Source organism: Dreissena polymorpha, chromosome 15 (assembly GCF_020536995.1).
Source record: "Dreissena polymorpha isolate Duluth1 chromosome 15, UMN_Dpol_1.0, whole genome shotgun sequence".
Taxonomy (NCBI): Eukaryota; Metazoa; Mollusca; class Bivalvia; order Myida; family Dreissenidae; genus Dreissena; species Dreissena polymorpha.
This window is the reverse complement of record NC_068369.1, coordinates 47,144,997-47,170,154: the sequence shown is the minus strand read 5'-3', so window position 1 is coordinate 47,170,154 and position 25,158 is coordinate 47,144,997. Positions and strand designations below refer to the sequence as shown.

Below are 25,158 nucleotides of genomic sequence, written 5' to 3'. Positions count from 1 at the left end.
TAAAATAATAATATAAGGGATAATGGCGCTTTTGATTTTGCTATTTCGTCATGTAAAAAAAATAAAGTGACGCAATGAGAAAAAGAAATATTGAATTGTCGACAGCATGGTAAGGAGTTGCATATAGCAGACAAAGTCATCCAACAATGATGCAGAATAGACTATTTTATTTAAGAAAATGCGGTACATTAGTCGAAATATGAACAGTTTATATTACTCTAGATCGAGCAAAATGATCAGGTTTGATTAAGTCAACCTAAACAGCTCCACGTGTTGTACACCTATTTTTAAAATCGATATACCATAGGTAAGCACACTCAGAGAAAAATTCGCTATCTTAAACAAAAGAAAACATAATTACAACAATAAAAACATATACTTAAGCAATAACGATGCATAAACTAGACCTCAGAAATGTGATATTTTTGTGATCAAATAACGTGATATAAATGGTGTCAACATGCACGACTTGCTATCATATTTAATCAAATATCGCGTGTTATTTTCTTTTACGCACACAACAGCACATGTACTAAATATAACATTTCTTTAATGCAGTGTCAGATCGTACAACAATTTACTTTGTGGTAAAAAGAACACATATTTTCACGTGAAAATTCGTTTAGGATTTAGCAAGGCGGTTAACCAAAACCTTCCACTATCTGCCAAAACGTCAACGCCATTTTAAAGTTTCTTTAACATTATTGCATTTGTTTTTCTATTTGGGATGCATGTAAAAAATACACATTTGTCGCTTCTTATCATGTATAAATCTATTAAAGGTTCGATAATAATTCAGGAGAGAGAAATTATATCGAGCAAGAACGTTTTAAAATTTGACGAACACAAATTGGTACGAATTTGTAAATTTAGCAAACACCGAAAAATTTCATATCGCATTCAATTTCCTTTACATATTAATTATTTTGTAAACTTTTGACTCGTTAAAGAATAATGTTAATTTAACAAAGTGAAACAATACATCTTCATATATTTAACCACCGGTTACTCTATGTATTCTGAAAATATTTGGTCTCTTAATGATACTTCAATATATATCCCATTCATTATTGTCGAGGAACTCTAATCGCCAATAGTTCTCTAACTAAATTAACTGAATTGATTTGAGATAGTTAGATTAAAAACTTGTATTACATGAAATCAAATAATGAGTATGTATTAAATATTGCTACATGATATATGTTATCAGCAATGTCAACACATAATACACTTACCATTCGTAGAATTATAATAATTTTAGAGCCAATGGTTTTCTCAACAGAGAATAAGTGCACGAGTCTGAAGACGAACGCGACAAAATTGACAGCAAGCACGACTCTTGGCCAATCAAACGTGTCTCGAGATTGTTTGAATCGCAGTCCGAATCCAAGTAAAAACATGACGATCGTAAACACATCGATCGAGTTCCAATCTTTCGAAATGTAATTCTTCAATTTTCTGATCCGCTGAACACATGAACTAGCCTTCTCATAACCAGGCATGTGATATATCTGATGCATCTACAACAAACACACGGAGATTCATTGTATGTGACTATGTTTGCTCGCCGGAGAGTATCAACGCCCTATTATTTGCAATAAAAGACGTGTATCAAAGTGTTTGAATCCATAAAATCCGGGTTGTTTTGGTGATAATATCGTGTATAGCAAGAGCATACAAATAAATGTTTACATATTTGAAATTAAAAGGATTTATGAAACACACTATTTTTGCGATATTGTAACGTTATGAATTCAAACAAATACGTATATTAACAAATATTTTAAACAAAAGAAGCTCTTGATTACTTCATTAAAGGTACCATTATTTATATGGTCAGAACTTTTAAATGAGTTTCTCTCTCTAAAGTTACAAATATAATGCAATAAATATAATGCTATTAATGTAGAAGTTGCGTCTGTGTATACATGTGATTACATGTATGCAACATGTTACTTGAAGAGTAAAATACAGTGCTGTACGTTTGTTTTTGTGTAATATGCACCATAATTGGCACTTTTGTGTTACATACCACTGATATAGATTAACATCGCATGCAATAAACATGAGGACCACCAAAGCAATGTGAGAGGACGAATAGAAGTATTTGAAGTGTGGCTATAGATAGTCTCACAAACAAGTGATTGAGCTCGAATTATATGCGCACTTTTTGCGACACCAAAATGGTGTGTATACTCCCTATTATTTGATAATAAGTGTGTTTTTTAAATATAAAAGCCAATGTCAGATCCACGAGCGTTTGAAAGAGAACTACCTCGTCTGGAACAAAAAGAACCTTTGAACAATATATACCATTTGTACCACGAAATCCTATGAAAGACCTTGTCACACAGTGCATAAGATAGATTACTAAGGATAGTATAAATTTAAGTTTGTTTTGCATTAATTTCAATATCGTGTCTACCTTAATGGCTATACAAATATACATCATATGTTAACGTCAAACTAGACGGGGAGAATTCACCAAGTTATATCCCATCGATTGTTTCACTAATTTGTCATGTCTTGGGTAAGCACATGTAGCCTATTAATTATTGGATAATTTCATGTAAATGACAAGCTAACATCCACATACGTCCGTTGCAAACGTCATATTACGTCGTTACCTTTGAAAACGCGCCTGTGCTCATGTTTCCGTTAAAATTGCACACGTCATCACTGAGCGTTTCAATGTATATTTATATATTCCCTTCTGTAGAAAAATCAGTAAACACGTTAGTCAACCGGGCATAAAGGTCACAATTATATGTTATTGTCGGCAAGGCCGTTAGGCTTTGCTTTGATCTTGTACATTACGAACATCGGAAAACATTGTGTTAGAGTTTATTCAACAAAAATAAATCGCAATAAAAACTGAATGAACGTGTGTGTTAGTGAAGTCCACCAACTATGTGACAACCACTAGTCAATAAACGTCATCAAGCCTACAGTAATAAAACAAATTATACATGTTAAACATGTTAGAGAGTCTATGTAAAACATACATCCTGTGTAATACTATGTTGTACTGATACGCTGTGTAACTAGTAGAGCCTATGTAAAACGCCAAGCATGTGCAACATATAGAACATGTATCCCAATTAGCACACATATCATATAGAACCTTTGCAGTATTTTAAACAATTTTTACGCTTCATTGCCCTAGGTAGCACATAGAGGCGATACAACACATATTACCATTGTCATTCCAAGAGCCTGTGCAACTCATTCTGACTTTCCAATGGCAATGTGAAGCATATAAAGCACTGTGTAAAGCATATTAGTTTTTAGAAGCGCTCACTTAGATCCAGTGAGACCCTATGCGCATGTGTAGCACTATACGCCTGTGAAGCACTCGAGCTAGTTTGAATCATAGAGCTCATTTGCATCGCACTGAATGTGCCGCAAGCTCAGTACATCTACAGCGCTTTCCAACTGCAGCATATGTAACAGTCCGTCCATAGCGTATGCAAATCTAGACCTGTGTAACAGTCCGTCAAAAGCGTATGCCGCTTTCAGTCTGTGTTACAATCCGCTTAAAGTTTATGCCACTTCGAGCCTGTGTATTTGTTCATCCATAGCGTATGCCACATTGAGCCTGTGTAACAGTCCGTGCATAGCGTTTGCCATCTTAAGCCTTTGTTACAGTCCGTCCATAGCGAATGCCACATTAAGCCGGTGTAATAGTACGTTAATAGCCTATGTCACCTTGAGCCTTTTCAACAGTCCGTCAATAGTGCATGCAATCCAAAGCCAGTGTAACAGCCCGTCCAAAGCTTATGTAACACTAGCATGTGTAACAATGCGGTGTATAAAGTCCATGTGTGTTACCCGGATAAGTTTTACAGTCCGATATAGTATGACAGCCTCATTCTGTTTTACACTAGGGAAAACGAAATGGTGTTGCAATACCATTCTGCGATTTCACTGTGTTCTTCTCAACCAAGTAAAAATACGAAGCCTAATAACGACACGATGTTCGAGTATTTATGAAGAGATGTAATTGCATATTGAGCGTATGCATATGTTTCGTTTTTCAATAAGTGTGTGTATAATGTGTAACAATTAAACATTACGAATTAATATCTTGTTTAATATTTTTAGTGGAGAATATTACATATTTTTAAGTCCTTGAAAGTTATTATTAAGGCATGAGTATTGCGTCTGTTTTCCTCTTCTGTGATATAAATCAAGTCGAGTTCATGTCTGTGAGATAGATAAAATAATTAACATTGTTTTAAGGTGTGTGTTTTTTCCTCATATAAAAAAATAAGTATGAGGTCAATATACATAATGTATTTCGATTGCAATAAATTGTACATTCTATTATGTTGAATTATACATTTTAAAAAACAATTTATACGAGTGTTTTGAATCAATTTGATGTTATGATGGCTTTTAACTTATGACATTTTTTAACCACACTGAATACACGTGTGTTATGATAACACATTGTTAAAGTGTGCTACAAGAACAACAGCAATGTATGTGATTATTACTTATATTAGATCATTATTATGAGTGTATGTAAGTTAATTGTTTACGTATCCTATTTGCATTGTTGTCAATGTTTCATAGTCTTATGATAATTTATGAGTTACCTGTCTTATTTCTTCAACCAATATGGTTAGTACCCATGCTAGTAACACGAATTCCTTTGTCGATACATTGCTCGTGAGATCAAACAACAGCACATACGCGAACAGGCTCAGAAACACCAAATACGAGATCTGTTGGTAAACAAAAGAACAAACATACATTACTCGCTTGAATGTATTTATTGTAAATACTATATATGCGTGTTGTATCGATACAACGACGCCGTATCACAATAAGTATATGAATTTAGATATTAAAACGTTTAACAATTGGTCAATTATTTTAGTAGACAATAAGGTTCTTCATCAATGAAAGTTTAAGCGATATCCTTAAAGAGGTAAAGACAAAGAAACGAGCTATGTAAATAAGTATATTCAAGAACCGCATGATAAAATAACTATGAACCAAATAATACTTTTTTTAAATCAGCTACATTAGTTACATCAGCTACAATGAGTGGGTTAGTTAAGGCGATCACCCTTTTAAAAACTTGTATATGGTAACACCATGAATCTGCGTTTCCGTAAGTTAGAAACGACCGCACAATGCGGTTAAGTCTCAAAAACATTGATTCCAACAACACTTAACTAATTTAAAAGCCTGTGCATTCAGTTTTCTTATTGCATAATACTCTTTAAATTGCGTTTCACAAAATATTCCGTATACACAAGAATACTTTCTTAACATTAAATACGCGCAGGTCCAAACCGGCATATTTGGATTTCATTCCGGCCTTTTTTAGAACACCTTATTGAATGATGCTTTCAAATGTTAATTTCCGGAAACTGTGCGCGCGGTTTGTTAAATCAAAGGTTCATGCTAGACGGTGAATGAGTAAAAAATACATATCAGTTATAACGTAGTTATTTCTTTCTTGCTCGAGCGAACTAATAAGTTTTTATCATTTCACTTCAGCTTATTGCTAATTTGATTTTTATTTAAACTAATTTTTGAATGATTTTGAAACAATATGTAATAGTCCCAAACAAAACCGAAATAACCATGTCGACCTATTAAATAATTGAAATTCAGTAAAAATACGAGTATAACTTATCTTCAAGAGTTCAGTAATTAGAGCACTTATTCCCTACATTGGCGGTGTTTTCAGTTTGTGGTCATATACGTCGTATTAATGATATCAACTTGCACCAAATGTAAGTACGCTGGATCAAGATTTTCACATTTTACGATTCATGGTACATACGCATTGAATAAAACCTCTTTTTGTTATTTCGATATTATCCACCACTCGCAAAAAAAGGTCTATGTGACAGCTAATGAAAAAATAATACGATCATGCACTGCATTTAACAAATATCCCCTATATATCTTTGCATATATATGTACTTAAAAAATAAAGGTCAATTTCATAACTTAGTAATTTATCGATTTTATCACCCTGTTTACATATTCGATATATCGCAATCTCTGTACAAGCAGACGACGAGGAAATTGAAGCGATAAATTTCAATATTAATAAACTGACTTCTTACAAAAAATATTAAAAACTAAAACATTTCATTTCTTAAATAAACGAAATATTGATATATGATATTGTTAGAATTGAAGTTTGCTATTGGACAGTTACTAACTCATTACTAACATTGAGCACAACGTGTAGGCTATCATTTTTTCTTATGTAGTGTACACTTTCGCGTATAGTTTCACAAGATGAAAGAAACAGTTTATAGCAAATGACCCGAATGAATTATTAATTAAACAATTTTTTATAACCAGCCAAACGATAAAACGCGTTTAAATGTTTAAGAAGCTAGGCGGTCATACTGTGTTTGCAAGAGAAAAGCTAAATATAATTACAATAACATAGAGCAACATCGTCTTAAAGATATGAGTAGATCCGATTCCCGAAAATTTTGGAAATACATTGAGAAATTCAAAGGCGGTTATAAAAATCAAGCCAAATAAATGTAAATGATTTTTTAAATCACTTTAAACACATGTCTGCAACGCCGAACGAAAACTGTTTTAGAAATTTCAATTATTCAGATTAAGCCGACGGCATAAATATTGACTCGCTCGATGATGCATTTACGACCGTTTAAATTATTCAAACGATATCTTCGATGTCCCGAAATAAAAGTGCTCATTTGGACGGTTAACGAATTTATTGTCCCATTCCTAGTTAAAATATTCAATAACTTATTTGATAACTGCGTGTATCCTGGACTAAAGGCTTAATTGTCCCATTGTTAAAAAAGGGTGATAAATCCAATCCGACAAATTATAGAGGGATAACTTTAGTCAATATTCTGGCTAAAATATTTACTTTAACGCTGCGTAACCGTCTAAATAGTTGGTGCGGGAACAAATCAATTTAAAATGAATGTCAATTTGGTTTTGGAAATCATCGTAGCACGTCGGACTGTATTTTTATTCTACAAAGTACTATTCAGAAGGTTTTAGCAAATTATTTTAAACTATATAGTGCCTTTGTAGACTATGAAAAGGCATTTTATACTGTCATTCATGATGCCCTATGGATTAAACTTGTAAACTCTGGTATCAGATGTAAAATGCTTAATATGCTAAAATCCATATATGCAAATGTGAAATCTTGTATAAAGTGCCCAAGTTTAATGTCATACTCATAATTCTTTGATGTATCATTATGAGTCAAACAAGGTAAGCCTTTGCCACCTCTTTCGTTTTTTATGTTTATCAATGATATTGGTGAGCATTTGAGTTCTACAAACCTATGTACTAATGATGTTGATATGTTATTTATTTTATGTTAATGTTTGCTTGTGACATTGCAATTTGTTCAACTGATTCCCATAGTCTACAACACCAATTAAATTGAAAAAAATGAATATTCTACGAAGTGGGGTCTCAAGGTAAATGTCGAGAAAACTTAGATATGCATTTTTCAAGAGTATAAATATAGAAAAATTCACGAATGGGAACTCAACGGCGACAAAATTGAAATAGTAGATATTTTTACGTACCTAGGTATTAAATCTTTCTATAACGGCTCATTTAAACGTGCAGTTGGATCACTAAATGAGCAGGCTCTCAAAGCATATAATAACCTTATTTCAATATTTAGTAGAATCAAATTAGTGATTAAAACTAAATTGTTACTGTTTGACTCAATGGTTGCACCAATTATCACGTATGGCTGCGAAGTCTGGGGAATTTACGATCTGCCAGAGGTTGATAAATTGCATTTAAAATTCTATTAACAAATACTTGGGGTTCGTCAACAAACATATGGTCGCTTCCCATTGTCTATCACTTGCAAAGAACAAGCCCTTAACTATATTGGTGTAAAATCATGAGATCACAGACTACTTTGATAAATATAGTTTTTAATACATTAACTACTGACGATGCATGTATGAATATTGATAGAAAACTGTGCTGGCCAAATGCTGTTAAAACTACACTTGATGATCTTGGTTATAGTAATTTATGGTTGCACCCGTATCACGAAATCGATTATATTTGTATGCTAAAACAAAGAGTCCGTGATGTTTACATTCAAACTTGGTTTGAATGTATACAGTCTCAAAGTAGCTAAAATACTATATCATTTTTAAGAAAGAATTTTGTTTTGAAACCTACTTGAATTGTATAGATAATGAAAAGCATAGAATTGCTATGAGTAGATTCCGAGTGTGTTCACATCATTTAGAAAGAGGAAGATTTAATAATATTGACATTAATGATCGTAAGTGTAAAGTGTGTACATCTGATATGATTGAATCTGAATTTCATTTTCTTTGTATTTGTCCAAATTATAGAGAGTTAAGGTTAAAGTACAACATGAGGCTGTCATTTAACACATTGAAATATTTCGAAACAATTATGTCAACACAATCTGTAAAACGTACCCGTAAAGTATCGAAATTTATATATTTTGCAATATTAAAACGAAAAGATATCATTGATCCTTCTGTTGCTTCCTAGTTGTCTAAATTCCTTCCCATCATAAACATTGTGTGTTTTTTTGCTACATTTTCCTGTTTCTTGTGTGTGTGTTTTTGTTTGTTTTTTATATTTATTTATCTATCGACATTATCTGTATGCTGCGATTTACTTTTCTTTTTGTGTGATATAATAATACTAATAATAACCAATATTGCATACAATAACTCTTTGTATAGCCAAACTTCATCTCACTGTGTATATAAATTTATCACATGATTTATTTTGCCAAAAGCATGTAATGCTGATTATGCGAATAAATAAATAAATAATAAATTAATACATACTACGCCAATATATATTGAATGTATTATACTAGATCCGAATCATCAACTTTGTATGGAACTTTGTACGTTCTACATTATGTACATTTTGCGTATGATCAACGAAATTGATAACACAGATCCTTTATTTATTGTTATTTCAAAAATGTTATTGTATGCAAGAATGTGTTATCGACGTTGAAATCTTTTCTAATTCGCACAGGTTTAAGTATAGGATTGAGCGCTCTTCAATACATCACAATCATGTTTACATCAATTGCATGTATTACGCATTTAAAGGCGAAGTTGTTTTTTTTCTTCAGAAAGTTCAAATATATTATTGTGTACGTTCGCAAAGAGGTCTCGGTAAAAGTTAATATCTTCCAACAAAGCAAACGCATCATATGACACAGAGATCGTACTTCAAAGTCGTTTTGCGTATATGTAGATTCTCAGTTTCACGTAATTATTTGGTGTTTCTATTTGTGTTTGCATTTTACACGATGTGCATTGTTCTCAATTCTGTGTTAAAAAGTGTTCGCAAAAAATACTTTTGTAGAATTGAAATTCCTGTAACAAATTTTGAACTGCTTGATTTGCCCAAATATGCGAAGAAAAGTCAATCTTAAGACCATAAAGAAGTTATATACAAAATGAATCGTAACCTTCAAGTCCGGCGAAAGCAATGCATTGCAAATTGATCTAAAGTGTACAAATGCCGTCTGTCTGTTAATACAAATATATGCATTAATGCATTTTCTCTCAAAGGCAACACTGTGCCTATTTTGTGTTAACTAGATGGTTCATAACATATACCATATTGTTGGCGAATTTCCTTTTTGGAGACTGCATTTTGTGCAGGAAGCGCTTGATCTTGTTTGTTCCTGAAAAGCGACTCTGAAAGCGAATCTGAAACAGGAAAATTGTTCACTTAGAAGATATATTGCAAATAAGCAACGGAAGGATTAATCAGATAAATTTAGAGACTGAAATAAAGGTACTTTGTTTAAAAAAACAACCACTCCGACCACCACTGTGTTTAAAACAAACAATGTTAAAGTACATGGCAAATAAAGAGGTTTTATGTGTATTTGCACACAGGCTTTGTTGCAAGCCACATGAAGCCTGAATACATGTTTCAATATTTTGTTTGTATATCAAATTTTGAGAAAAACGAGAAGAGGCATGTCGTTTCGATCGTAAAATTTCATACATAACAACATCTATTTTGCTACTTAATAACGCATTAAACATTTAGGGCAACTTCATCTAAATTGACAGTTATTATTTAAAAGATTATATGCACTATATATGAGTATTGTTGCACAGTCCCTAATACTTATAATGTGTCGTTAGAAATAGCAAGGCAAATAGTTTAGTACACATGCGTGGTAGGTGTACAGTTGAATTAATGTTCCACGTATTGCTTTGGCGATAATAAAGGAGACATTCAATATAAAGTTGTCAATAAACTATCCTTATTGAATTATATATACACTTATATATACAGCGTTTTATAAACGCAAAGAAGTAAAATAGGTATAGCAAATAAATACATATTGTACCTTAATAAATTCCGTTTAAAAATCAAACACTATTCGCCGATATTCAAAACGAGATAGAAATGAAAACAGAGTTTGGATTTATTTCGGTTAATGAATTAAACATTATTCTGTATTTAGTAAATAACCTCATCTAACTTGTCTTTCATACGCCCATTCCAGATATCTTCTACTAGATTTCGACACGCTTGTTGGGCCAGGAACTCCATGTTTCTCGATTCAACAGCCAAATCTAGGCATGATTTCTTATTCCAAAAAGGCATGGTCATTGTCAGATAGATGTAAGTGGCTTCTTCACTTTTCTGGTAGCATTCGTATAGACAATCTATAGCCACAGTAGACCACTCGCTTCATGAAAAAGTGTATCAAATACACGAATACATTATATCTACTCTTGACAATGTAAGCATCGATAAAATAACTATCATCATACCATCTTTAATGCAATATTGGTTAAAAACAGTTGAAACGAATATTTTGCAAATACATAAATATACCTTTAAAAATCAACAAGAGATTTTAAACTAAGGCACATTCAACGCACATTCAGTATTATATTATGTATAAGAAAATCGAGACAAATCACATTCGAATACCAACAATCGGCACGTTATGTATTTTTTGCGACACCCTAAAGCTTTGCTCTTTTTCTTCGTTAAATGGTTCATGCTTTTTCAAGCTTATCTTATTGTAGGTCACACATTTTAAAGATTGATCTTTTCATAAACAACAGAAGTGAAGTAAACTTTATTTAGTTTATGTTTGCAGTCAGGCCCTTAAAAGATATTTACCTACACAAACATTTGAAAGATATGTTGTTGCAGTATCTAAAATGACACTATAATCAATAATTAATAGTTAAGCAGAAATTGCTTGAAAGCATGTTGTTCAGATTTTATATTATCTGATTTCGATATATTTTCAGTACCACTCACATCAGAAAACTATGCCACGGCATTGTTTTTATTTTCATCTGGCTACGAATGAAACATATAGGGTTTTCTTTTAGTCTGTACTCGACCACTACCATTGACGCAATAAGCGACGAATCTCAAAATAATTGCTTAATAAGATATACCGGTAGCACGTATAGCACGCTAAGTTCGCCCATCATTTCGACTTTCTGTTAAACGCTCGTCCTGCTTTGTGTAAAACCGTGTCTTGATAATTCTAGCGAGATAATTTGTTTACAATTTGACATGTACTTGTCCTGCTGATTCCCTCTCAAAGTCCTTTAAAGCTCAGAGTGGAGTTCTCGGGTATGTTAGGCATTGTAAACAACGATGTTCATGACAGACCAGAAGCGCCACAATTTATGAACATCTCTGTATAAACTTAAGTCAAAATAGATACTGAACGTTCTGACTTTTGAAATCTTCATCTGGATTTAAATTGTTTTTCTATACAAATGTAATATTATAACTATTTGCTTTGCATTTGCTTTTATTCATTATGGATATGTTTAAAATTCTTCACTTGTATCTTATTAACGTTATTCATGTGCATGCCTTACCTCAAATATTTTTTCATTTCGGCAATAAGAACTCTATCGTCTGTTTGCATTTTCACCGCCTCGAATAAATTGTGTGCAATGAGGGCCATGAAGAGCGGATGCTGACGATAAAATAAAAAGGAAAACAAAACAGTGAAATATCAATCAACATATTCACAAGCACTTCACTTGATAATAAGACTAATATATTACCATTTTGAGGCACATTTAATTTAACAGACAGTTGGTAGTGATATTTACGCACACAGAAAAAATAAGCAAAGCTTTTGAGCGCACTTTTTAACAAATTAAACTTTTTTCTATTGCAAATAGAAATACTATTTTAGTTATTATATAACAAATAATTGAATTTGCTGATATATTACTCTACCAATGAAATATAAAATCGTTTCGCATATCAACTCGGTACATGAACGGCACTTCGAAACCGAAAAGTGTCCTCAGAATACGGATGCCGCCACAACCAACATTTTTCTCAGTACTCTCACTACCCAGGTGCCCAAGTTCCCATGCTTGTAAATATGTTTTAAAGTTTCATACCTAAGGCCGCAACAAATTTTAGGTTAGGAGTTACATAATAGAGAAAGTACAACGTTTGGTACACGAAGGGCTTTTACTTCGATTTTATAAAAACGAAAACCTAAAATATTGAGCTGCGAAAGATCGCATGCTGGATATAAAGTTTGTAAAATTTCATCACTCTGGTAGTAGCAGCAGATAAATGTTTAGCTTGAGGTGCGAAACAAGTAAACATATGTTTAAATACTTCTTAAAAGGATCATACATGTAATTCCTGTTTAACATGTCCATAAAACGAACTCAAATATTGACCTGCACGCAGTGGACATTCTAGTTAAAATATATCATCAATATATTGGAATTAGCCGCAACACAAAACAGCAAAATTTCATCACTCTGGTAGTAGAAGCAGATAAATGTTTAGCTTGAGGTGCGAAACAAGTAAACATATGTTTAAATACTTCTTAAAAGGATCATACATGTAATTCCTGTTTAACATGTCCATAAAACGAACTCAAATATTGACCTGCACGCAGTGGACATGCTAGTTAAAATATATCATCAATATATTGGAATTAGCCGCAACACAAAACAGCTACCGATATAGGCCAGCACCCTTTTGTAAAGTTCCTGAATAACAGTCTAATCAAATGTCTGTTTAGAATATACACTTTATATTATCATTATTTTTTAATGATTTTCTTTTCACGTTTTTGCTCGATAATCGATCTAAGCTCGGTATTCCATTTAGCTCGGCTACACGATATTTTACGATGGCTATATATTTGAATTAGCCCAAATATCCAATATACATTTGGAAATTTGACTCGAATTCGCAAACATATATACGTATTCGACCCTTTCTTGATATTCGCAAAATTTAGAATACCTAGTACACATCTTGGTATTCGAACCTGTCCCTTAATTCGCAATAGTATGAAAGCCCGATACCAAGCTGGGTATTCAACCTAAGATTAATACTTCCCAAGTTTAAATACCCAATACAGAGTAAGGAATTTAACTTTCGCTTGGAATTCCAATCCCAACCCGCAAAAAAAACATTACCTTGCCAACTTAAAGGACCTAGAGTAAAACACAAAACACTGACCATGACATTGAATAAATCTACATCCACGTAAGATGTATGATTTCCGGTTTAAGGCAATGCATATCAATACCAGCATCAATGAGCACGTGACTTTCAGAGCGAACATTTCGAACCAAAGTGGAAGTAACACATGCAATTACTACACTGCACGTCAGATATTTACATGCGTCAAACTTTCATTTTTATATTGTTTATATATTGTTTTATATGATAACACTTAGCATTAAATAAATAAACCATATATGTACAAAGATGTCAGTGTGTATGATGAGCTCGTTCAAATCCGGCCTGTTAATACCGAATAATTATCGTAATAAAATCTAACGTATACATTACCACAGACAAAGGCACTCAATTAACGTTCACAAATCATATTTTTACACCATTTAAAATCACAAGGCAATCCGATTAATCGGTTAATATCCTCCATTATATCACGAAGTTTTGTTATTTTAAACATAATGGTTATTCTAAGAATACTTGTTATGTAATAAATCCGTTCATTTAACAATTTAAAAGGTAGATAAAGGTTATAAGTACATACAAAGCTTACTGGTCCGTCACACTTGTCCGACACATATGCATGCATAATTTAATAAAGGACAACAGAGAATGTGCATTTGTCGTATAAAGAATGAAGACAGCAATATATCAAGGCTACGAAAAGAAATGCTTTTTGTACCAGTTTGTTTTATATTGTGTTTTGCACTTGACACATACGTTGCTAATACCGCCTACCAATGAATATTTATATAAAAGGAATGCTATAATTAAATAACAGGTTTTTAAATAGAGAGTAAGTTGTTGTTTTTTTCCTAGTTCCTTATACCTTTTTCCAATAAGGAATAAGGAACAGTTCATTATTCCTTATTCAAGCTCATTTGATATATGGTTTATAGAAAAAATACATGCAATTCTTAAGTTAATTAAAACAAAATAAACCGCATACATTTACTTTATGTCTTACGTTGCATATAATCTTGTTTCTTCTTCGCGCTTGCATATTATTTAATTGTTTAAACAGAAACAGCATTTTTTAATTTGAATACTAACTTCACATAAACAAAACCTCAAGAATATAACATTATTTTACATGTATGTGATATAAAAGTGCATTCTTGTAGTTATCAACATGTTTGTTTTTATTAATAATCCAGTTCCTTTTTCGCGGCTAAATATGGGAAAAGGAAACAATTCCTTATTCCTTATTCAAGCCAAAACGATTGCAAAACGATTCCTCATTCCTTATTCAAGCCAAATAAGGAACTGGCAGTTTCGTACTTCAACATCAATTAAATTGATCCAAATTGAACCACATATAAACAAACATCATTATATATATATATATATATATATATATATATATATATATATATATATATATATATATATATATATATATATATATATATATATATATATATATATATATATATATATATATATATATATATTATAGGTTTAGTATCTAAAATACTTCTTGCAATACCTTTGTACTTAGTTTTATGAAATGATAATCCGGTTCCTTATTCATTTTCAATAAGGAATAAGAAACTGGTTACTTATCCATGTTAAAATAAAATAAGCAGATGGAATGTTTTTTCTATACATTATAATTCAAAATAAACCAACGAGAGATATAAATGAACGAACCCTTTTGTTAATTTAGGTCTGGTATAAAAATATTAATTGCCATACATTTATACATCGTTTTATTTAATGATAACATTGTTCCTTTTTCGGGTTGAATAAGGAACTGGGTCCTTATTCCTTACTCAAATAAAAAATTATTTGACATTTTCTTAATCATCAAATACATAAATATGAATAAAGAGACTCATATATCAAAGATATCCTTGTAAACGTAGGTTTGGATTAAACATACATAAGTGTAGCACATTTGTTTTTACTTTTATGTTGTAATCATACATGGCATTCGGTATGAATCGAAAAAGGAACTGACATTTTCTTACTCAAAATTTATTGAAATGGACCACAGAGACCACTAAGTCAATAAAAATCATTGTAAATGTAGGTCGGGTACCAAACACATTACGTGCAGTACATCTCTATTAAGATTTATTTAATGATAATCTAGTTCCTATCTCGGTTTGAAAAGAGATAAGAACTAGTTCCCTATTCTTTATTCAAATCTAATAAGGACCTACCATTTTCTTACAAACACCAAAAAATAAAATGAACTAAAGAGAACGATAAATCAATGACAATCATTGTAAATTAGACTGGGTATCAAACATATGTATAGCAATACATTTCTAAATAGTTTTCTTGTTTGTAATGATAACCATTTTGTTAAGCTCGCCGGATGTACCGTTGGCATCCAAGATCGAGAAGACGCGTTTACGGCGATATAAAATATATTTTAATATAAGAACTAAATTAAAGCGTGAATACTCATTTGCTTGTTTATTTAAAAACATAATACAGTGGCATCTCGAAGAAAATTTCCAGGCTACTCAAATTGAATAAGGAACCGCCATTTTCTTACACTCACACACACACACATATATTGAACCAAATTGATTCAAATGTCGATCTTGACACCTTCAACACATGATACAAACTTTGCCAAAAATAATATAAATTCATTTAATTGACAGATGTGCATTAATCTGACAGCAATATTAGTTCATGACCACTGCGTTACAAAATATTTGTTGGCGAGGACCATCGGTGTATAAAGTTAAATCTTGTTCTTCGAACCAGTCCGTCAATGTCAACAGTGACTTCTACAACTATCGCACGTGACCCCCGGATTCCCGGAAAATCGATGTATTTAACCCACACAATATCATGAACGTGTATGCTTCGACGTCGTTCATGCCACTTTTGTCTAAGAGCAATTTGAGAAATATATTCGCTGCTCCAAATTGTCCAGAACTGTTCAAGAAGATATTGCACCCTTATCCAAAGTTTCTGAAGAGGTTTTAATTAACAAAATTCCATGGGGGAGACTCGTGCATATGCGATTTTGCATTAAGATAATGTGTCGGTGACTCAACGACATCTGGATTGTATATTTAAGTAACACTTAGCTTAGTGGATATGGTGTCCGTCCCACTGAGGGAGCATTCCTTAGTTCTCCCGAGAGACACCAATGACTGGTTCTACTCAGAAAACTGACTCGAGAGCCTTAAACCGCTCAGTAAAAGCCATAAGTGGTATCTTCGACCCATCTATCCAGAAAATAACAATCGTTTTGATAGGCACAACTCGAGAGAAGAGAACGAGTTAGCTAGGTCACTCCAAGGAGCAAGTAAATCGTTCCCTAGTGTAAGAAAAAATTTATTTACTGCACCGCTATTTAGTTTTGTACTTTTATTTTTTCTATCTCGTTCCTTCGACTTAGTAAGTCGTTCCCACGAAAAAGCGTTCTCGTCCCCACGAGATAGTAAGTCGTTCCCTCGAGTTAGTGTGTCATTGGACGAGATAGAAAAAAAGATACAAATATAATAAAACAGAGGAATGAATGTAATCGGTTTGGTGTGGTAAAATAAGGTACTGGCTTTAAAAAATAATTTGTTTTTACTGTATTAACCATTTCGACAGCTAACTAATAAATCTCGCTCGTGCAGACAACGATATATTAGAATACCATAAGATTGAGTTCGGACAAAATTATCGCCATAGACATAAACATCATTTACGTCACAATAAAGGCGAGACTGCACCGTTAGCAGCGGCCCGGATGCCTCTAGTGGACTGGAAAGTTTTATCGAGATGCTTTTGTATTTCGAATGTGAATTTAAACAAAATGCGTAAAAGCTGTCATTGAGTTTTTCCATAAAAATAGATTTTCTATCATCGAACACGCGTTTTCTCGATCTTGGATGCCAATGATCTGTCCGGCGTCTTTCAACATCGTCGCACGATAAAATGTCGCGGGAATCGAAGAATTTGCGTTGGTCTATTTGATAACATGTTGTCTTTTGTATGAAGCTAAAGCAACTGGTTACTTTGTCTTTATTCAGTAGAAAAAGGGAACTAGTTTATCATTTTAATAAACTAAGTAGATATGTACTGCAATAAACATTTTAGTACTCACCCTATATTTAGAAATGGTTTTCATTAATTGATTGGTATCTGTGGTTCATATAAATTTATTTTTTTGTAACAAAATGCCAAATCCTTATTAGATTCGAATAAGGAATAAGGAACCAGTGCTTTTGTCAGTGCGACGTCACAGACGTCACCATAAAAGCGAGACAGTAAAGGAAGCAGCGGCTAAGGCTCCGTTAGAAGAAAAGAAAGTTTCGACGAGATGCCACTGTATTATGTTTTTCAATTAAAAAACAAAATCGTATAACGCTGAAATTGAGTGTTTTTATTTTTATATTTTATTTTATCTTTGATAGCGTTTTATTGCTATTGGATGCAAACGGTACACCCGGCGACCTTCAACATAAAATGTCAATTTGATTATGCTTCAGTTGTATGGTTTCATATTATTATATAAAATAATTATCTCCCTTTAAAGCTTATTACTTCCCTTGAATTTGTATTTTCGACCTTAGACCTTGAAGGATGACCTTGACCATGACCTTTTACCACGATGTGTTTGGCAGAAACACAATGCCCTTTACTGCGACGCTTTGATTTATTTTAAAAATATATATAAGTTGGCAGATCAGATAATTATCTCCATTTAAAGCTTATTACTTCCCTTGGATTTGTATTTCGACCCTAGACCTTGAAGGATGACTTTACCTTGAAATTTTACCACTCAAAATGTTCAGCTCCATGAGATACACATGCATTCCAAATATCAAGTTGCTATCTTCAATATTGAAAAAGTTATTGCAAATGTTAAAGTTTGACGCAAACACACAAACAAACACACACACAAACCAACATACAGGGCAAAAACAATATGTCCCCCACTATAATGGTGGGGGACATAAAACAATGTTAAAGGCTTTAAATTTTGTTGATGTGAAGTAGAAACGTAGAAAAGTACACATCAGTTTTAACAAGATTTCACGCGAAGAAATTCGTGAATCTGTAACGTTAAGCATAAAGTAAATATATTACAATTAGTTAGTTTAATTTAATTAAGGATTGTATGACTTATTTTCTTAAAAACGTTGTATCAAATATGTTAAGTTTGGATAAGGAATGAGGAACTGTTCCTTATTCCTTTTTCGAAAAAGAATAAAAAACAAGGGAAAAGTAACCAACTTACGCTCCATGGTTTTTGTATCATGTTCTCAATTAATAAAACGAGTAAACATTAATTACGATAATTGTTAATGGGATCTGACCTGTTCACCTTTTAAAAAGGCCCCAATACATGTAATCGCCACTTTCGATATTAATAAATGTAATAATCGGCGAACTTTGAAATGTCTGCTCTTACTATGTTTGAAAAGAAAGGGAACATTCCAAAACAATTAATAGTTTATAACGAAAATAGTTCAACGTTGGAAACCCCACTTAGTCGGTGCTTTTATCACTTTGGGTCCTACACACTGGAACTTAAACTAAAAAAGTATTAAGTATATAGATCGGTTAAAGTGGGTTGACATTTCAATGTGCCGTTGATGCGACGGTCAAAACACGAATTAAAACAAGCGATCATCTTTAACAAAGACACACACAATCGTATGAATTCAATAATTAATAAAATACATTTTGTAATTGCAATCAATTTAGCTCGATCTGGCGAGCACTTCTGTCATGTGTATGTAACTAATAGTATTCTACTGTAATGCAATGACAATTATTTACCTCCGTTTTTGTCCAGAGTATTTTCGCTATGTCGTGTTTGCGCAACAATAACGCCCAAATAAACATGTACTCCCAGTATGGCAATACAAAAGGCTGTTTACCAGGTGCGTAGGTCGCAGGTCGTAGGTCTTCACTGCCTTAAAACAAATTTCAGAGAATCAACTGGTATTCACATGAATAAAATTTTAGAAGATCTGAATTTATAACTATACTAATAAAATTATTATCGTATGCAGTCGATTTGAAGTATGTGATCTATTAAAAAAATATATAAGTTTTCGACACCAAACATTTGCTACAACATGACACTTAGTAGTGTTATAGAAACTGTTTCTGAGTTGGTGAATGACGATATGATGATGTAAGAATTTTAAATTACAACACACACAGATGAAAGTTTGCAGTTAACGCTTTGTTTTGCTGATTGATACAAGGTCACATGTTTTTTGTTAATAAATTTCGTCCCAGTAACAGATATATTGCCTCTGAAAAATCTAAACATAAATATTACATCGAGGTATGGCTGCAACGTATCACAATCTTAAAAACTGTTCTACTAGTCGACTAACAAAACTAAATATAAATTTTAGTTTGTAAAATAGTTTGTATAGTTATTCATAGTATAGCGTAAATCAATACTAACGCCTTCCTGCTCTGTTATGCTTACCGGTTAATCAATCAAATCAATAAGCTATAAGTGTACTCGCTCTTTCTTTGTAATACGCATATCTGTCATTTTGGATAACGATTAACAACAGAACAAACTTAAAACTAGGTTAACGGAATCTTTGTTAAATGCTTGTTGATAATGAAAAAATAGTCCTTTTACGGATTCATATACATATTTTGGAACGTTATCAGAGAGAACCAACGATTTAAAAGTCAGGCAGATGTTGTGATTGCAATTGCAAGAAATACAACATGTTAGTACAAATTTGTTTTCAGAAATCAAATAAAAAAAATAAATAAACAACATAACATCCCGTGTGTTTTCATAAGTTGTTATTGCTGAGGTAATGGTCGTATTTATACGCACTTGATATTACAATTATTATGACATATTTAAAACGAGAGTTAGACAATCTTTTGTCATTTACTAAACATCCAACCAACATGGGTTTTTATGTACAGATAATATTGAATTTATTTTTATTATAGAATACTTCGCTACGTTTACTTTATATGTGTCAAATATATGTGAATAATTAAAATCTTGACACATTATCAGACTAACAATTCTTATAACCGATCGCTTGTCTATTATTTTAAGCAAGTGACCAATTGTATTTAATACTATGACTAACAGTACACTGTAAGTAACTGATGTTGTATGGAGTATAAAATTACTAAGGGTGTATATTCCATACACGATCAGCTACTAACCGTTTATTTCACCGACGACCTTTTTCTTGTTGTGTTAAATGTATATTCATACGTAGACGTGTGTTAGCGTTTATATTAAATATATTCCTTTCTTAAATATACCACATAACCAGCTTTCATTATGATAATTTTCTTTCACTCGATAACGAAATATATGACGTATCTCGTTTTACGTCATTTCTGTGTCGAAACATACTAGTTTAACCCCAAAATATTTAACATATTTAAAACGCACTTGCATTCGACGTGTGTGTGTGTTTTGCATTTCAGGATGGGTTATTTAAATAAAACGCGAATAAAAGTGTCGGAATATTGGTCTCGAATGAAACCGGTCAGTTTGCATGGTCGATTTCTTTAATGTACTCGAATAACGCGATGATAATATTTCAGTGCCTGTTTTTAACAATGGACGGATTAAGAACAGTGTCGGAGACTTAACAGACTATTACATCTTTTAATTTCGGTGCATTGATCTTTTACTTTTCAATGGGAATTGACGTGAAACTTAAATTGTAATTCCTTTAGTGATTAGTTTGTTTGTAAGTTAGTTGATCAAATAATGTCTATACACAAAGTATTACCTGCTTACACAAACTGATTTTATAATGAAAAGGAGGATCGCGATTGAGAAAACAAAACAATACGAATATAAACATGGTTATTTTAATCCATGCAGCAACTTTGGTGAATAGAATAAGAGCCAGTAGAAATTTAAATTTTATTACTTATATTGAAATTAGTAAAAAAATGTGTACAAAGAAGAGTTGTTTATCGACAAAATTTAACAATATCGATGAGGTTAAATGCTGCATTATGCCTGATGTATTGGAACACATTTTGTACCTTGGAAATTCTTCTGATATTACTACACAGAGTTAGTTTCAGTTAAATTAATCTGTTTTTTTTTTTTGCTATTGTTTTTAGCAATTTAACAGCAGTTTTTTAATGTTGTAGGATAAAGAGAATGCCATGTTAATGTCAGTGTGTAATAACAAGACTTGTCGAGCAGTTTATCGAACATACGCCTTTTTTAAGTTTATAGGTGAAATTACTAGGGGTTATGGAAATTGCACCACGTGCGCGTAAACGCTCTAAGCCAATCGGATAATGTGTGTAAGAGATTAGATATAATGCAATACATACAGCACTTTATTAAAATGACATTTGAACGTTTTGATAAATTGAAAAAATATAAAAGAAAATGTTTAAGATGTTCACATTTTCGTTATAGCTATGTTTTTTAAGGAAAAAGTAAAACTGCGTATTTACAATGCTCTTAAATATGCTTTATATGCACATTTTGACAATTTAAAAACGTTGTAAGTATTAAGTGTAAATAACGCAAAGCGATTTTGTAGTTTTGAAATTTTAGTTGTTATCGATATATTTTGTCATATAACGTCGATTGCTTATATACAGTGTACAAACGTTTAGTGATGTAAAAGCACGGATTGTCGTGTCGGTTAAGCGCTGCATGTAGTATTTTACTCCGAGGGTCAGTGGTTCGAGCCCATGTGTGGACTGCTTTTTTGTTTCTTTCGTTGTATTTTTGTTTTATACTGGACCTCTTTGGTTTCGATGGTTACATGTATCACTTTGGAGCATTTAATGACACATTTAAAAACATGCCACTATGTGTGAATAGGCCCCTTTAAACATAACAAGAATGCCAAGATGGCAATATTACGTTTACCTATGCTATCGGGTGTGTCATGATTCGAACCCAGGGATTTGGTTTGAGCGCTCTTCGCATAAAACCACCAACTGATGGAACATATATGTAACAAATATAAATGTTTCAAAAATATAACCCACGCCTAAAGGCCACACCCAAATGTTTCCCGAGGCACTATACTTTTAAAAATGATACATAGTACACCTTTTTGTCTTTTGTTTAATAAAAACAATTTAAGTGTCACTATAAACACCTACACTGCATATGAGTTTTGAGAACCTGGCCAGTTTGATCACATAGGCCTGATTTGAAAGTCAGCAAAGAGGACCATTTGACGATCTTACACACAAAATATTAAACCCCGACTCAGACATTATTATTTTTTAATTATTTACTATATGAATAATATAATACTTATGGCGTGACCATTTTTTGACAGTGCGGCATGATTTGAGCAAGATCTATTTCTGATGTTTTACAACAAGTATCATTACTCTGGGACTCCTGGTTTCATGATTATAGTGTGTGGCGATTTTGATTATGCGACTATGATCATGTGACTAAAAGTAACTTGCGGTGAAAAGTAGTCCGTGAGCCCACGACATAGTTGTAAAACACAATGTAAATTCGCCAATCCATTGAAAAGTCACTAAAAAGTGAAGCGGTAGAGTCTATGAGTTATTTGTTGACAGTTGAATGATCGTGATGCATTGATTAATTAGAATGTGGTATAAAGTTGCAAAGTTAAAGAATATAATGGAACTAACTTATGTTACTTGTCATGTTTAAAATTAAAAGTGACATATATTTGTCGTTGAAGGTGTGAACTCTTCTGATTATGCATGTTTTAATTTGTCAAATAGTTACAATATAGTTACAATATAGAGACCCCAGAATTGTGCCGATATTTATCTTGTTCAAGAAGGTCGAATTGAGGGATGCCTCCGATAATAATTACCTTACTCTGCTTTGTATGATCATGTAAAATAAGGATTTTATTTTGTCTTTCAGGCTCAAAATTTTGCAAAAGACAAGAACATATATGTATATCACTACGAAATGATAAGTAAAGCATCCATATACAATATGAAAATAATATCCTGATGATGCTTGGCATTGTCGTTAATATAAAATGTACAGTGATTGGTTATTTAACAAGAAAGGTAGATACAACTTAAATGCCACTGACTAATTACTTAACTTTGGATTCAACTCATTATGCTCTTGTTCAATTCGTATGGTCTGCAAGTATGTTCACTCAGAACAGAAGATTACTTTATAAATGAACTTACAGGGAGGAATAGTTAAAACGTTACTCATGATACTTGAGCTTCATAGCTTGAAGTGGGCAAAGTTGTACCTTCAAAGGTTCAACCATTTTGTTAATAGCACAATTACTTATACTGGAACAACATGTTTTTACAGATCAAAGTTGAGTCTTGCTGATACCTATCACGGTCAAGATCTGAGCAAATATATATTTGAGTTGTACCTGATGCATTTAAAACGTGTGCATAAACTAACAAAAAACTGCACTTTGGTTAATATTCTTCGCAATTGCTGGCGACATCTCTTAGTCTAATGTGTGGTTTGTTCGGGTTTGCTCCTAAGAGTGATACTTTTTCTCACATGTGGACCATGGGGTGTGTTTATGGCTTTGGTAATAAATATATTGTTTTGCCCATATCTTGACCTTCCAAACGTTTCAAATTAGGTCCGGATATAATTGTAAAACGTTTGGAGTGTTATGATAGGCTGACTGAACCGGACGTCTCGTCCACGATTGATGAGATGACGTACGAGGTCATCCATTTTTTGGACACTATGAACCATGGTTGAAATAAGCAGCATTGCATCACGTATAGACGTTTGTTTCTTAGATGATTCACACAATTATGTTTTTTTAACTGTTGTTTATCAAGATCATGAGTTGAGGGGTGTTGCTGCAGTTTTGCTGATTTTTTTCCACCAAATAGATTTTGTTCAAAATTTATATTCAAGTACTTTATGCAAATACTATATGAAAAATGAAATAAAAATATAGGGTCATCGGCCTTGTTTTGATTTTATTCACCATTTATAACATGTACTTTTTTATTTAAACTGGAAAATCTCTAATTGCCTCAAACCAATTAATAACCTATGAAATATACAACATAAGCTGAGATACATAAAATACCATTTAATTAAACAACACAATGCCAAACAAATGGAGGACACAGGTTAAAATTAAAAAAAAATGTTTTTTAATTTTTATGTCACCCCAAAAAACATCTTTTTTCTACAATTTTTAACACAAAAAATGTTATTTAAAAAAAATGTGTCTAATACAATTCTGCAAAACTTCTGAAATATGTTCATCTAGGTGTTGTCATCATAAAACACAAATACAAAAAGGGAGTCACCGCACTTTTAACCGAGATTTTTTGTTTTAACTATCCCTACCGTCTACGTCAAATTTTATAGAAATATATCAATTAGGCAAAACCCAAGTACCGGTACATTAGATTGTAAGAAATATGCATTCAAGTTTAAACTGTTTTTGCTTTAAACATATGTTGCCTTTATAACGAAGTATAGTTTATGATCAACTAACATTGAATTCTCCTAGTATAACTAAATCCGTGTTAATTTCATTAACACAATCGGTTTATGATAAGTAAACATTAATAGGAAAGACCAATCGAAAATATGAGGTAATCCAAACCAATACTCTGTGTCTCTTCATTTTGTAATAACATAACATCCATTTGCTGTCCTTGGTGGTGGTGGAAACGAAAGAGGTCGAGGGAACCTACGCTCTATTGAACCATTATTTAACTCAGACCCGGTGTGGCAAT

At 32.4% G+C, this 25,158-nt stretch overlaps 1 protein-coding gene across 1 annotated transcript in view; it reads right to left on the bottom strand.

Annotated features, from left to right (window-relative positions):
* LOC127859726 (transient receptor potential cation channel subfamily M member-like 2) overlaps positions 1-25,158 on the bottom strand; it is an 84,703-nt gene that overhangs the window by 4,158 nt on the left and 55,387 nt on the right. Inside the window, exons 2-7 of the mRNA XM_052397233.1 lie at positions 19,261-19,397; positions 11,886-11,986; positions 10,501-10,720; positions 9,627-9,719; positions 4,602-4,730; positions 1,236-1,520 (exon numbers count right to left, since the gene is read on the bottom strand). Coding sequence (XP_052253193.1) covers positions 1,236-1,520; positions 4,602-4,730; positions 9,627-9,719; positions 10,501-10,720; positions 11,886-11,986; positions 19,261-19,397 — 965 coding nt within the window. The remainder of the gene's footprint in view (positions 1-1,235; positions 1,521-4,601; positions 4,731-9,626; positions 9,720-10,500; positions 10,721-11,885; positions 11,987-19,260; positions 19,398-25,158) is intronic.